The 15,456-nt window shown below is 51.0% G+C and overlaps 1 protein-coding gene across 1 annotated transcript in view; it reads right to left on the bottom strand.

Moving 5' to 3' along the window:
- Positions 1–15,388, bottom strand: part of TECTA (tectorin alpha) — a 31,675-nt gene extending 16,287 nt beyond the window's left edge. Inside the window, exons 1-10 of the mRNA XM_086766020.1 lie at positions 15,355–15,388; positions 14,379–14,478; positions 13,294–13,523; positions 12,704–13,095; positions 11,167–11,231; positions 8,104–8,237; positions 7,067–7,354; positions 3,487–3,624; positions 2,767–2,932; positions 201–613 (exon numbers count right to left, since the gene is read on the bottom strand). Coding sequence (XP_086622146.1) covers positions 201–613; positions 2,767–2,932; positions 3,487–3,624; positions 7,067–7,354; positions 8,104–8,237; positions 11,167–11,230 — 1,203 coding nt within the window. The 5' untranslated portion in view covers position 11,231; positions 12,704–13,095; positions 13,294–13,523; positions 14,379–14,478; positions 15,355–15,388. The remainder of the gene's footprint in view (positions 1–200; positions 614–2,766; positions 2,933–3,486; positions 3,625–7,066; positions 7,355–8,103; positions 8,238–11,166; positions 11,232–12,703; positions 13,096–13,293; positions 13,524–14,378; positions 14,479–15,354) is intronic.
- Between the last annotated feature and the right edge of the window lie 68 nt (positions 15,389–15,456).

Here is a 15,456-nt window from a genome sequence, read left to right on the forward strand (position 1 = left end):
ACAGACAGGAATGTGCGCAGAAGAACAGCCGTCGGTAAGCCTCAGGCATTTGCCGCCATGCCTGTCACCCGTGCCCGCTCCCTGAGGAATGTGCGGGGCCCAGAAGTGCTGTCCCATGCTCCCCAGGCTGCCGTCACAGTCTCGATGGTGCCTCGGAGGAGCCAACCGAGCAAGTACTCCCCTTCCAGCATGGCTCTTACCTTCACTTTCCCAAAGCTGCCCTTGGGGAGGACAATCTTGTGTGAGTAGACCTCCACAAAAATATCCCTCAGCCAGGAGACGGAGGAGCCGCCTCGGTTCTCGTTCTTGGCCTCCACGTTGAAGTAGGGCAGCTGGGAGCCTGTCCAGCACTGCCTGGCAAGGAGGTAGGAGCAGGAACCCTGGAAGTGAAAGAGGAAGCCGTCGAAGGTATGGTAATGTGGATCTCCAAACACCACGCAGGTGCTGCTCTCCACCGGCACGCACTGGAAGAACTTGGTCTTCAGCTCGCATGCTTCAAAGGGGCCACAAGCCATCTCCTGGCAGAAGATCTCATTATTGAGGTCCAGGCAGCGGCACTTGGTGGTGCAGTTAACATTGTCCCAGAAGATCTCCCCTCGACGGAGAAACTGTCCTAGAAAGACAGAAAGGGAAAAAAACCCACGCTACATCACTTCTCAACGCAGAGCGACACACTCTAACGGCACCACATCAGTCCTCCGAGGCCGGCTACCTTGAAGGCTACTCCTTTCATTTTGGATACCCACCACCCTCGTTCCACTTCAGTATCACAGGACACAGGAGCCGTTCGTGCTATTTTCTCAAAGGGAAATTCCACTGAAAAAGCTCGGGCCTTTTGGAGGCCATTTCAAGTTGTCCTTCAACTTTGCCACCATCTCCGTAATCCCTTCATTGACATAACTTTGCTGGTCGAAGAGCGACCCAGCAGCAATTCACTCCCATTCAGCAAGCACTCATAGTACTTATGAAACCAAAGAACTGTTGATAAGTTACTTCCACACCATACACTAGTGACGATGGGAAACGATGAGCACAGCTAGAGACTGAGCAGACTTGTTACACAGCGGTACTATAAAGGGAGGCAGGTTTGCCTGGTGAGAGACGTGAGAGGCAGAGAGAAGACGAGAGAACAAGGGTGGCAAATACCCGTGAGAGTTTACCTCTCCTCCATATGGCCATCTTTCACACTTCTCATGCCCGCGGCTTCCGCCGTGCACGCTGCCTGAATTTACCTCTCCTAAACTTTTTGTTCTCTTCCCTGCCTCCTACAAAAAGAGCTATTTTCCACTTCCCTGCAACAAACACCTCCTCTTAGCGAAGCCCACTCGCAAGGGCTCCCATGCCAACTTTCCTGGCCTATGCCTGTCCTCTCGTGCGAGGTGACCGGCTGTCCACCGTGAAACACAAATCCAGCAGTGGAACCTACACACGCTGCCCTCGTTACCTGCAAAGCTGAGACTGGCTTTCAGCCCCTTTGCAAAGCCCAGCCTTTCTTCCTGCAGTCGGCAGCTGGAAGCGGCTGGAGCGGTTGGACCTGAAATCGCCGCTGGGGCTGCAAGAGCCTCAGGGTCTCATGGGCTTTCTTCAGTACCATCCTAAACCAGGACATAAAGAAGCCACATGTCTCAGAGCGGTGACATCTCCAGTGTCTGTTGGCAAGTGACAGTCCTCTCTTGCTATAAAGACTCCCGGAGCAGAGCGGATGCTCCTGACATTTTTATTTGTCAAACGGTAATGCAATAATCTCTCTGCAGCAGAGTCTCACAGTGTAGTCACTGTGTGCATTTATTAATCCCTTTATATCCCCACGCTGTCAGTGACACATGGAGAGACACAGTAACTGGTAGAGGGACATGACATTTTGTCATGCCCGGAAAACCTGCTGTTTCTCCTGTAGAAACAAGGGAGCTTGTTTCAAGCATCAGCTTTCCTATTCTGGAGGCAAGAGGAAATTGCTATTGCCAGGTCCTTCCCATTGCCATCATCAGCGTCACAGAAAAGAATCGAGATGACGCCTCGGTGGCATTCTCCTCCTGCGAAACACTCGCGCTGCCTCCACCCTTGTCTTTGGGTAAGGGTTCTGCTTCTGGGCCACAGAAATGGAAGTTTACAGCACCACCATGCTCCCAAAATCCCAGGAAAGAAAAAAACCTAGCACCGATGACAGTTTTGTTCGCCAGTGGTTGAAAGCAACATCGAGAGCAGAGAAGACTCCCAAGCATTTATGGTCCCCTGTCCGTTTTCACAGAGCTACCAAGCCAGGCCTCATCCGCGCTGATAATTTGCTGTGAATACTCATCGTGAGCTGGGTCCAGCCACTTGTGAGCATGCCGACATCCCCCCGGGAGACACAGTGCCAGCCGGCGCAAAGGACAAACCACGGCTGACGACGGCTTCTTTGCTTACACTGTTGAGGATGCTTTCCTGCTGAACAAGATGTGCCCACATGAAAACAAATTACAAAGCTCTCTGTGCACTCTTCAAGGTGTTAGAGCCTTTTGCCGTGGGCAGGCTAACAATTATTGCTGGAAGCTAAGCGATGACTTTGCGCTGCATGCAGGGAGTCAGAGACTTGCACGGTACCCAAACCCTGCTTGCGTGTTTCTGTCTCCGCAGCTGCAGCTCGAGGGGAGGACTTGCCAAAAACACAAACGGCGCAGCAGCCCAGGGCAGTCAGATGCCTCTCCGCCAGCTTCGCAACAGCGTTACCTTTTGCTGCACTGCACCCCAAAACTTGAAAAAAAAGCAATGTCGTTTCCCCCTTACCTCTCAGGCTGCAGCCATTGGCCGGATCTATTTCTCTGCCATCTATTTTGAAAGCCCAGCGCCCGGGGATGTTGACGTTTGTTGTTTCTTCGATATTGACTATGTCTGGGGTTCTGGAGCCTGGGATGCTGAAGAAGTTGGTGATATTTCCGCCATTGAAGCCAGCCTAAAACAGAGAGCAATTTTCATCATACATCTGCACTATAGGAAAGCGATGCTGCACTTCCACGCTTCCCCAGCCCCCACAATAACTCCTGGGCATGCCATCTTTAGTTTTACAGTCTTTTTTCAGGGCCTCCAACTTTCAGGTAGTTTGGATGGGAGTGACAAGCTCAAAAGATACTATAGGCAGTATGGATGTATATTTCCACACTTTTGTGTGTGTCTGTAAGTATCTATGTACATGTATATACATACAAATACACATATAGATCTATACAAATGTACATATAGATCTAAGGGAATCTCTATTGAGTGGCCGAGATAACATGAGGAAGCGATGGAGGTAGACTCCAGTTCGGCAAGGAACTTCACCCTCCTCAGACAGCTAGACTGGCTCTGGAACCACTGCTAACACCAAATTTTGGAGTGCTGGCCTGCAGGGCCAGTGCTGGGGATGCCGAAGGGCTGAGAGGCATGAGTGAGCACAGATATGTCGAGAAAGCTACAGGCAGCAATCCAAGAGCTTGAGAGACTGGGATATGGGAGCGAGAGCCTCACCTGGGCCATCACCCCGCCGAGACCGGTCAGAGGGTCCCCTCCGCTGGCTGTCCCCGTGGTCCAGCTGATTTCATGGTAGTTAAATATGGCAAAAGATGACACTCCGTCTGTGATCAGGACAGCTTGGAAAGTGTTTACCTGTTGAAAACATGAGCACGTTTACAAGGTGATACTGCTTTTCTCAATATCTCAGTTTCTGCCAGCGCTCCTGCCACGCTCATCTCTGGCCAGGGCGAGATGTGGGAGACTCACGGTGAAGAGTGGCAGTGGCCAAACGAGACCTGAAATATGCTCACCCTCCGCCAGCTCCCATCCTTGCTGCTGCCTCCACCTGTGAGGACAGACCATCTCGATCCAATGTAACGCCAATAGATGGCAGCATGAGAATAAGCTCGCAGGGAAAAAGCAGTTAGCAGGATCCTAGTTGTTATGATCTGTAATCTTCCATTACCCTATCTTAGCTTTATTCCTCACCGCATTATCTTACCCGCTCCCTTCCACATTCATATCCTACAATACTGTTAACGGTGGATTACATCCAAGTCAACCATGTATATTATGCATTGTGCTCGGCTGCAAATCCCCTCGCTACCTGCTTGATCCGCTGCTCGTGTTCCTCCTTTCACGTGAAATGACTGCGTTTCCAGCCCCGCAGACTCCAGACATATTCACACAACTGCCAGCCCACACCCTGCGGAGAAGGGCAGGCTTTGCCAGCTGGTGTGGGCAGCGTAGCCCTGAGCTCTTCCCTTTTACGGTTGCGTGGAAAGGCAGAAGAGGCCTCTCCCCTTGAGATATTCTCTCTATCCAGATCCAGCAGCAGAGGTCATCACTGGGAACTACCAATCACTTCTCTCAGCTTTCTGCATTTTCCTGTCCTTCCCATTCCTGCCCATCCTAGACCCCTCTGCACCGGGACAGTACCGTGATAAACAACTGCTCCTCCTGCGTCTGAGCGAGCAGGATTTTAGCAGGGAACAACGCGTGGGCTGCCTCTCTTTTGATTATTCTAGAGCAATACTTGGGCGCTGCAAGCTGTGCAGGGAACTAGAGCCACAGAAACAATTATCAGGCGATACAGGAAAGCACGTTGATCGAACCGCCTCAGGCTAGGAAGCGTTACGGCTTACCCTGCCAGCAACCCCCAAGCACTGCACGCACAGAGCGCCGAGTCGCTCCGCATTGACCACGGGTCACGTGCTGCTGGATAAAGGGAAGATGCCAGAACTGAGGAGCTCAGGTCACTTTGCATCACTACTTGCACGCCACAAGGGAAGTCACTTCCAAGGTGCATTAGACTCCTGTCAAGAGAAATCTCGGAAACAGAGGTGAATCAGCCTGGACGAGCTATCAGCGGGGAGAGAAGGGTGGGCAGAGCTGCCTCACGGCAGCTGTAAATGGTACAGTTCACACCGGGGCAGGTGGGAGAGCCAGCTAAAGGGAAGCCACTGTTTCCACTCACGCATCCTTTCCCTGGGATTCTGCCTCCTACGTCCGGTTTCCTCTCCACCTCCTCCGCACGCTTGCTGACCTTTGCCACGTCTTTTCCCGCAACCACGAGATCAGAAGGCGCTAACGCATAAAGGCAGTATCGCTTTGATAGCGCAACAACCACTCTTCGATGGAGCAACAAATCCTGCTCCAGTCAATTGCCTCTTGGAGGGTGGCGGGGGCAGACTTGGTACGGGGAGGTTTAAGATGGCTGGCCATCTTAACCACAAGTGTTTCCCTGTTCGGCACTCACAGCCAAACACCCAGCAAGCGCCCTAGCCATCTAACAAGGCTCTTGGAAGCCGAACCCATTTGCTCGGGTGTCATCGAGAAACAGTAACCATAGCATCCCTGAGGCCACATTCACAAAATTGTTTTCTCCAGCTTTTCTGCATTGCAATGAATTTCCTGCTTAAGTTGCACGTGCCAACCCGGAGCCCTAGCCACTATTGAACGGGAAGGCTGCTCTATAACAAAATAAATGGCATTGTGTTGCAAATGTAATTCTTCAGGCAATACACAAATCTCTATATTGCTTGCTGTCTGCAAATATATATATATATATATAAAAGTTGGGGTTTTTTCTGCAAGTGCTGCCAAGACTGGCAAAAAAAAAATGCATTAACTCTCGAGCCTCTCTAACAAATGGAAAAGAGTTGAACTCTTTATCAGAGCCAACTCCTCGAGACAGAAGCAGCCAGCTTTTGGCACTCACAGCACACAGGCTAATCCTAAGCCAGCCTTTCCCCAAACAATAGCAGGGATCCATCGCTCGATATCTGCGCCCCAAGCTTCCGCACAGGCCCTACCAGCGATGTGCCAGCAGACCGGCACAGACCTCCCAAAGTCAGCTGCTGTCACGTCTCACTTATTACCCAGATATTCTAAAGCCCTTCATGCCCTAAAAAACATCACACCACTGTCCCCGTCCTCAGAGACAGGACTCGCACATTTATGGAAATATAACAGCTACCATAGCTGACGCGGTAGCATGGTGCTCTGGTCAGTCTCGATCAGTCTCCCCACGCAGGCAGGGCAGCTGTCATCGCAAAAATGCTCTCTTTATTCCTTTTGGTTTTTCCCTTCCTACCTCAGTGTCCACACAGGATTTCAGAGCAGCTGTTCATCCCTTTTCTACAAGATGCCCTCACCGGCCTCTTGAATTCGTGCTGCAGAAAGCGCGTTTCAGCCTCCGCCGCAGAAAAAGCCAGCATGATTTGAAAGCAAAAGCATTTTTTGACAAACAAATACAAATTAAAGCTCCCATTTTCTCTTTCCTGTCTCCAACTCCTCAGAGAGTCGATTACTTCCAAAGCTGAATTTACAGCAGATTCCTGAGCTAAAGCCTTTTCTGCTGGAGCAGCCCTCCCTCCTCGCAGAGGCAAGGATCAAATAACGCTGTTAGCAGCGTTACCAAGCTGCCATGGGCTTGCGAGGCGAGCTTGGGGTGCAAAACCGAGCAGACTCACATTGCATCCCAGGTGGATGTGCGTGGCGAGGAGGGAAGGGCACGTTACAAAATCCAGCCTCAAGAAGGTGACTGAGTGGGAGCCTTGAGTGGTTTATGTCACAACAGAGGTACCCTTCACTGCCAAAACTTTGGCTTCTTTATAAAGGCCTTTCTTCCAAGGTGCCTGGTAGCCCCGGCACAAATAGCTCTGTTTTATCGCTGCAGAAGCACAGGCAAAGTGAAGGTCGTGAAAAAATGAAAATGAAATGAAAAAATGAAGTGTGCGTTTGTATCTAACTAAGAATAACCAGGCTATGATCAAGCTAAAAACCCCTAAATGGTGTCAGAGCCTTGTTTAGATATGCTGCCTGCAAACACCAAAGAGGCAATGCTTTCCCTGGAAATCTGAGAGCAGGGAGTGAGGCTCATGTGGGCTCTCGCAGAAAAGAGAAAAAAAGGAGCATGGTGCTCCTCTGCCCAAAAGGGAACTGAGGAGTGGGACGACGAAGCGACTCACTCAATTATATACGCAAAGGCTGGGACAGTTTTATATGTATGTGTGTATACATACACACGCACACAGACATATATCCAACCATGAAACACCATCCGTTAAGAAGCACAGCTGATCGCTCTCACCGGAGTTGTGCTGCTTCCTCCGTAGAAAGTGACTTCCTCCCAGGTGACGATGAAGATCCAGGTGGCAGAGAAAGAGGACATGTCTTTGAAGTGCTTGCGGATGTCTTTGGAGGCTCTGCTGAGCAGCTCGGGATCCGTGCTCTCCCTGTAGTAGATTTCTCCCCGGATGCCGTTGTGCACGTCCGCCCAGAAGGGCGCGACGAAGGCCCGGCCGTCGGTCAGGGGGAAGGCTTCTGGTGTGAACTGGCTGACAAGCGCGTTGAAGGAAATCACACCGTTGTTGTTGACCTGCACAGAGAAACCCGCCGTGGTTTGAGCAAGCCTTTGCAGGTGGTAGAAAGCTGCTGGTTTTTCAGAAAATGCAGAGTGAGTGACTTTTGGCAGAGGGTGGCCGCATGGCACGAGGGCTCCCAGGCAAAAGAGCTAAAGCATCGGGCCTGCTGCCTTTAGCTTTGTTGTCTGCAACAGACCCTAGGGCTCCCCGAGGGCAGTGTGATACTGGTGCCACAGGCAGCCTCCCCGGAGCTTGCTGAAGATGCTTCCCAAACCAACAATTATTTTTGCAAGGCAGAACCATCTCAGCCCAGCCTGGAGGAGCCGGTGTCCGCTGTGCCAGGCTTTGGCTGCGCCGTCATCTGAGAACAGCAGCAGCCTGTCCTTGTTTTGGGCACCTACACAGGGGTCCAAAACATTGCCCTTCCCCCCCTCTCCCCCCCCGCCGTGGGTCTCTTCATGTTCTTGTTTCTTGTCATGTAACAGGAATAATGTGCCTTCTGTCAAGGCCTTAGCTTTGCTGTACCATTTAATCACCTACAAAGAAAATTTATTGCCTTTTATATTCTTTCCCCATGAACATTAGCCTATTAAATATACCTTTGACTTGCTTAATCATAAAACCTATCAGTTCATGAAATCTAAGAACTTGTCAGGTAGGTGCTAATAAATCTTCCGATTCCTGACAACAGGGAGAGAGTGTTTAAAATGCAGCTGCTAATGGCAAGGAAAAGAACAAAGGGAAGGTCTGCTTTCCCACTTACATAAATGCTTCTGTACGAGGCTCCAAAAAAGATGAATGGGATGGAGATCTTGATCTCAGGAGAGCTTCCATCATCCACTTTGGGTGTTTTCGTGTCGTTCTGCCAGAACGGATACAGACTCGCCATGGCGTGAGCTGGAAGGAGAGGGAGAAGAGAGTCCTTACGGCAATGTCAAGATGTGCCTTACTTCAGAGAGGCCACGGCAGGGGCCCGAGGGTTGCCTATCCGCAAACATAGTCCTCCTGTGAAGAGCAAAATCACTGCCTTGCCCTCACCTCCTTCCCTGGCGCAGACGTGCTGGGGATGCCGAAGGTCTGCTGGCCACCCGCCTGCACCAAAACCATCTGAGGCTTCGGGTGGGGGTGAAACTGTGCTGGGCACTGGAGGCTGCAGACTAACGGTGACTAGCCAAACGTGGCCACAATGCCATATTCTGCATCACTGCTGCTGAGGAAAAAGAGCACCGACAGCCAGCAGCCAAATGTTGTTTCCAGCCAGGGCAGAGGCGCCAGCTCTGGGACCGGCTCTGGGACAGGGTCGCCAGAGAGAGCATCATCCAGAGATTATTTAGGGCTACAGTAAAACGACCACAAGATGTGCATACAGCTCGCAGCTGCATATTTTGCTTTCCATGTGATTGTGATCAAATTCTAACACCTATGTCTCAGCTTCACATTAGGACAATGACACCAGGTCCATTCCTCCCTGCTCCAGGATGGACAGGATTTGCTGCTTTAGACAGAGAGATAGTCAGGTGCCTGGGGACCAAACAGCACCAAGACCAACCCCCAGAGCCACAGGCCTGGCAGCGGCCATCCTCCTGCCTGTACAGCAGAGCCCTCCGGGTGCTGCGGCCAGTCCATCCCGCCAGAGCCCCGAGCGCTCCTGCCGCTGGGTTACAGCCCGAGGTGCCACCACTGCTCCAGCATTTCCTGGCAAAATTAGGTTTCCTGCCAAACGCCACTGCCGGTGAACATAATTGCCTCTCCTAAAAATATTTCAGAGGATGATTTTGGCATGTTTCAACACACGCCTGCCACTTTCTGCCAGACTAAAATCCATTTTCCTTCGGCTTGAGTCGCAGGTGGGCACTTCTGGCCCTAGGGCACATGTGCTTTCCTGTTCCAGCCCCTGTCAGCTCTCTGCTGTCGTCTCATCTCCCGTTTCTTCCAGTTCGCTGCTAGTATGGCTCCTCACAGAGCAAACAGGGATTTTGCTGAGTTTTCCTCCCCATCCTTCCCTCTTTGATGTAGAAAAGCAGCACCGCATCCTCACAACATTCAATCTCAGCCGACATGAGCCACTGGGCTCTGAACAATCCCAGCTCTGTTCACCTGGATTCAGGACGTGCTTTTCTTTCCTAGGCCCCGCCCTGCGCTGTTCAGGGGCCTCCAGCCCAGGACACCTTGCTCTGTGCCCCACCGTTAGGGACACAGGAGGGGTTCTCAGTGCTCCCCAAGCTGGGAGACGCTCTGTCCTAGCCGCCCTGAGGATGTTCCCTGCTCAAAACTGCCTGGGAGCAAGGAAACTCGCCAGCTGACCCTTCTTTGCAGGCTCAACCGGTCCAACCTTCCTTGGGGAGAAAGGAGGCAAAGGGAAGCCTGGCCTAGCCCCGCTGGTGTCCTGACTTCCTAAGATGTACACATGTGGCCCGAGTGCCCCGCCGGACATAAGGGAGGCGGCGTGTGACGGTGTCTGAGCCCCAAGCCTGGTTTCACGGATAAATCCAAAGGGTCACAGCAAAACTCCTGGCTGCCAGGTAGTAAAACAAGTTGCTTCACAGCTGTTAACACACCTGATGAGTTATTACAGCTGAGGCATAGCTACAAGACATGGATTTTACTTCATTTTTCAAACAGGCAACTCAGCAAAAGCTTCTCAATGGCAGCTTCTTTAGCACTACTACTGCGATGCTGCCAAACCTTGGCAGCCATCATGTCATCTAGCCAGGCAGCCCAGCAAGCCTCGCCGATTGTGATTTCTGCCCCCGTGGCATTTCCCACGGGTGAACCAGTGGCCTCATTTCCCGCATAAGGAAAGAGCACCACAGCTTCTGCCGCAGCTGTCCCCAGCCTAACGGCAACTCAGCAGCAGACCAGGGAAATGGCTTCCAGGTTTCCTGACTCCCCAGCTCCACGTTCCCTTGCTAGAGAGCCTTGAGCCAACCACACATCTAGGCTGGTCTCTCCTCCTACGCAAAGCGGGGCTGACCCCATGGTCAGAGCAGGTTGCTCAGGGCCTCATCCAGCCCAGATGTGAACACCACCTCTTCGCCAAACAAAATGCACCGCAAGGAATGGGGTACGAGCGCAGAGAGAGGCTTCCTGCCATGGGCTGCAGCCCTGCAACCTCGCCAGAGGCACCTCCAGGTCTGCTGTCCATGTCCTCTGCGAGCACCCCAGGGGAACTGCTTTACCTGCAAACCATGACGCTTTGCTATCGCTCGCCCGATTTGCCCTTTACTGGACATCGGTTGGTCAGCCTGCTCAGCAGTCCTAACACCAGGCATATTTCAAACTCCTATTTCATAGGAACTGGGCAGACCATCACAACCCCTGGGATGCCCCACGTGCACACACACAGCCATATAAACGACACAGGCATGCCTATGTAAATCGCTCACTGAGCTCAACAACTTCTGCGGCCTCTATATTCTGCCGGCTTTGCCAGCAGAATTCAGCGCGGCATGCCAGCTCCTCATTCAATGTAAACTGTCGTCACCTCATTGCTCTCAATGAAGTGAGGGCCATTTGCGCAGGCTGTCGATCCATCTCCCGTGATGCAGGCTGCCACTTGTGCAAAAGTCGTACCTGTGCTTACCCATGAAGGTGCACCAATCTCCCCGCTTAGCGCTCACCCTTAAAATTGGCAGTCCCTCCTCCCTCCCCGTGGGAAACACCAAGTTCACCCTGGTCCTAGTCCTTGCTCCAGCCAGGGCTGGGTGTGTTTTCCAAGCCCTCCATATTTCTGGGGTCTCTGGGCACATCACTGCTCCAGAGTGACTGCTTTCCCAGCACAACCAACAAGCGTCGGTCTCCCAGCGCCCGAGCAGGAGATACTCACCTCGCTGCCACGCAGTTATCACCAAAAGGGCCACCCAAGTTCTGAGAAATGACCGCTTGTTCATCCTACAGGAAGGAAAGAAACTGGGACATGCATCACATTGGTAAGAAACCACATCCTCGAGCAAACCCTGGGTGATGCCAAGCGCAGTCGCTTCCCAAAGCCGCCTGACTGCTGCCGACACATGAATGTTTCAGAGATGGCAGTCCCTCACCTGCTGGGCAGACCTGAAATGCCCACTCCATTAAGTGGTGTAATGAGACTTCGCTGGCGATAACCGCAAATTGCCCGGCAGGTATTGTCAAAGTAAGCCCATAAGCACATGGAAGAGCTGCTGCTAATTTCATGCAGCGTTTGGAAGTTGTAAATAGCCCTGCCTCTCCACGGGCCATCTATCCTCCTGATAGTTCAGAGACAATTCCTCCCTGATCTGCTTAGCGTGAGGATGGGCGCTTCTCCCTGCCTTCAAGGGGAACAGCTTCGCACTGCTCCAACCGCCAGAGCCAGTACGGAGCTGCGGTGTGCTCTCATAGCTAAGGGGCTTCAGGCACCGCTTCGGCTAATCCTTCATGCTGGCTGCTGACACAACAATCGCTTACCGTTTTTGAGGAGTGTGGACAAACATTTACACAGCTGGGCAACTCCTTGCTGTACAGGAATCAATGATAGAGAGAGAAGCAGATAAGGGGCTGGGAAAATGAAAGCTAAATCCTGTGCCAGCTTTAATTCCTTCTGTGCCTAATGCAATTTGTTACTCATTATTAATCCAATAGAAAATAGCGCTAAAACACCTGCTTTGATTTCTTCACCCGTCGCTTCCCGTCATTACACACGGGCACGGCTCACGTAGAGCTCCCAGGAAGGTATCGTGTTTCCAGCGTGTGTGCACCCGCTGGAAAAATATGTTATCAGCTTCAGACATAAACAATATCTATGCATTACATACAGCCTTAGTTTCAATACCAGCCTCTCTACCTTCTCAGCTTTAGACGTCTCCAGTATCTCTTTACATTCTCCCTCGAGATCTGTTTCTACAGCATATAGGGACCAACAGATCCAACTCCTAAGCGTACGTACATAAAGCATAGAGCACAGGACGATAACGGGGAACATGCTATCATCTGTCCCGCCTCGCATCCAGGAGCTCAGAAAGCACAAAATATAGTGGAAGGAAAGTTCCTCCCTGCTTCACTGCTCCTCAGCGTCCCACTCGCATCCACGTTGGCCACAGTCTGCTTCCAGCAGCCACCTTCTGCATTGAGAAACATTCATTCCACCGAGGAAAAGTTTAACCACGTTCCCTATCTTGGAAAGATGAAAAGAGGGTGACAGAATTTTATACAGATCGTAAATCTGAGTCGCTGCGGACTCGGTAGCAGAGACCAAGCAGGCAATGACAAGTGGAGACTATGGCAGTCCAAGAACAAGAGCGAGACTGGCACCACTTGGGAAACAGGACAGACAGTAAAGAATATGTTACTTAACAGATCACATTAAAAAATACAATTTTTTAGATATGGAAAAAAAAATTACCAACCTGTTTCGTAGACTAGAGGAGCAATCAGGTCTGAAATTTTAGACTGATCTTGGTAGACCAGAGAGAAATCCTATGTCAATGGAGAATGCATGCCCGTCTTCCTTTTGCCAATTATTGCTGATGACTGAAACGATGTCTCGGTCCCCTTGCTCTTGCAATTGAAAAGTCTGTTTTCTTCAATGCTGTTTCAGGGCTGGAGAAGTGTTGAGTTGCAATCGCAACTGTTGCTTCTATTGATAACCAGCAAGCTAATCTGAAGATCAGATCCTGGCCTGGAGAGGGAGAGAAGCCTCTTTCTTCCCCAAAAGCTCACCCCCTTCAGGTGGATTCAGATGGAAATGACAGCGAGCTGGAGCTAGGCTCACGACTGTGCTGCTCAGCATCGCTTTTCGCTGTAGGGGGAAAAAAACAAAAAACAAAAAACAACTACACCAAAAAAACCCAGCACAGAAGAATTGAGCCCCTTCCTGCTTTGTGTAAGTGAAAAAAAAGTCCCATCTATATAATGTTACAGGATTAGCATTAAACAGTGCTCGGCTTAAAGCACCATTCAAAGACAGTACCTCAGAGTTTCAATGGAGTTACCTTACCTTCCAAGTCTTGCTTTACTTTCTGCAACACAGCTTAATTCTGCTCTTGCAAGTGGAAGAGGAAAAGCTTCCCAGCGCAGGACGCTCTCTCCAGTTCCGCTGGAGAGGATTTCATTGCTGCTCCTGTTCCCACCCTCTCTGGAAGGACTGACTGGTGTTTTCACTGAGGCTGGTGGGGAGTTTCACTGGGGGACTGCTGTGAGCGTGATTACTGTTTTCACTCGTACAACCTGCAATTTCCACAGGGATTTCCCCTGCTAGATACACAACTACCTTTAGGGTCATAACCGCGGGCTGCGAGGGTAGCTGAGGTGAGGACGTGTTGGCCACCATTAGATGCCTGCAGGACAGGGATCTTACAGGCTGAGTGAAGACTCCTTGACCCTCCGTGCCTACGTCCCACGGCCACTCGTGCTGAGCTACTGCCGAGGACGCTTATTGCTCCTCAGCTGCTGCTTGGCAAGTGTTTCCACCCATGCTGATGGGCAGGCTCTCACACACCCTCACTGACAGCCGCTAGCCCCAGCAATCAGTACCTGCCAAAGGCTCGCAGGCTGTAAGCCCAAAACTGCATTACAGAGACCAAAGCTCTTCATCCGAGCCCGACCTGTAGCCTGGGAGAAAACCTTTGCTTTAATTTCACTCACATCAATGTCAGATGAGAGAGGCAGAACAGCAGCCAAGGGGTGAAGGAAGCAATCAGCAGAACCCCATTAGCGAGCTGACTTTTAGCCTGCATTAAGGCTCAGTTAAGACAGGCGGTGCTCCAACCCCAGCAGTCCATCATGGGAAAACGGCCACATTCTCACAGACAAAACCACATGGCCCAACCTTGGCCGAAGAAGGATTTTCCCTTCCAACTTTTTGGGCAGGGGCCTTTTGCTATTTCTTTTCCCTGCTAGGAGGTACGTACTCCTCCTGTGCTCCTTGTACATCTGCTTTCTCCCCTTCATCAGGAATGGAAAGGGGACAGGAATGCCAGCAGCCAAGCAAGAAGCACCTAAAAGCCCAGACTTTTTTCCAGGACCCTGGGTGCTCTTAGAAGTGTGTTTAGTAAGTTCACCCCCTGAAGTGCCATATCTTACCTCAGCAGTTGCTTTTAGTCCATAAGGGCATCAGGCAGTACACCGCCTCCACAGCAAATCCCAGAGATTGCTTTCTCTTCATCCTCCAAGCATGGCCTTGCTAGCAGGAAGCATTATTTTTTATTTATTTATTTATTTTTTCCCTTTTCTAAATCAACAGCTACTTTAGGAGGGCAGGGCGATTATAAAGCACTAACTGATATTCCAGGGGCAGATTACTTCCAGCCTGCCACTCCATGTACTCTGACTCTTCCTTTCCTTCCCATAAAATTTTTAAGCGTTACCAGCCACAGGAAAATCAATTGACTCTTCTCATCTTGTTTTGTAAGACAGAGAAAACTGGTGAACACAGGTTTCCCTCTGCTCTTTTGTCAGTTTAATATTCTGGTCCTGTTCATCCTGGGCAAGTCTACACTGATGAAGTTTGATTAGGTTTCACTGTCCCTTTGGGGAAGACTTTGTCTTCTAGGCTCTTTTCTTTTGGCAGAGGATGCTCCCATCATGCAGTGCCCATACCAGTGACATTTTTTTTTTTCTTTCCCTCTTTTGAGCAAAAAACTTCCTTCCCATGCTTGCTGTCAAGAAAACCTCGGCATTAAAAGATGAGACAAAGGGGACTCCATCTGCTTGACCTCAGCAGAGCACCCACAGAACCACAGGCAGCTAGAAGCCTTGTTGCACACATTTCAAGGGACCCGCCCAGTTCAGGGAAGATGCCCTGGTGAAGGGTTTGCCCAGGAGTTGCATCCCATCTCAAGGGACATCTCCCTCTTCCTGTCTCTTTCCAGGGTCATTTGGTGCAGGCCAGCATGGGCTAAGCCCATGACTGCTGCTTTAGTGGGTTATACTGCCCTGCCCATCAGCAACTACAAGTTTTTCCTCAATGGTAAAACTCATTTTAACCCCAAGGCCACAGAGCAGGTAACAGAGAGTGACCTCGAGCCTTTTTTCTCACCCAGAAGTGGAGATGAGTTACAATCATGGAGAAGTACAGTCCAGAGGAGGAGCAGGTCTTCCAGCACTGCGACTTCTCCTTCTGACAAGCAGCACCTCGCAGACTCGGGCTGTGCCCGACCTC

This window comes from Chlamydotis macqueenii, chromosome 24 (assembly GCF_036417535.1).
Source record: "Chlamydotis macqueenii isolate bChlMac1 chromosome 24, bChlMac1.mat, whole genome shotgun sequence".
NCBI classification, from domain to species: Eukaryota; Metazoa; Chordata; class Aves; order Otidiformes; family Otididae; genus Chlamydotis; species Chlamydotis macqueenii.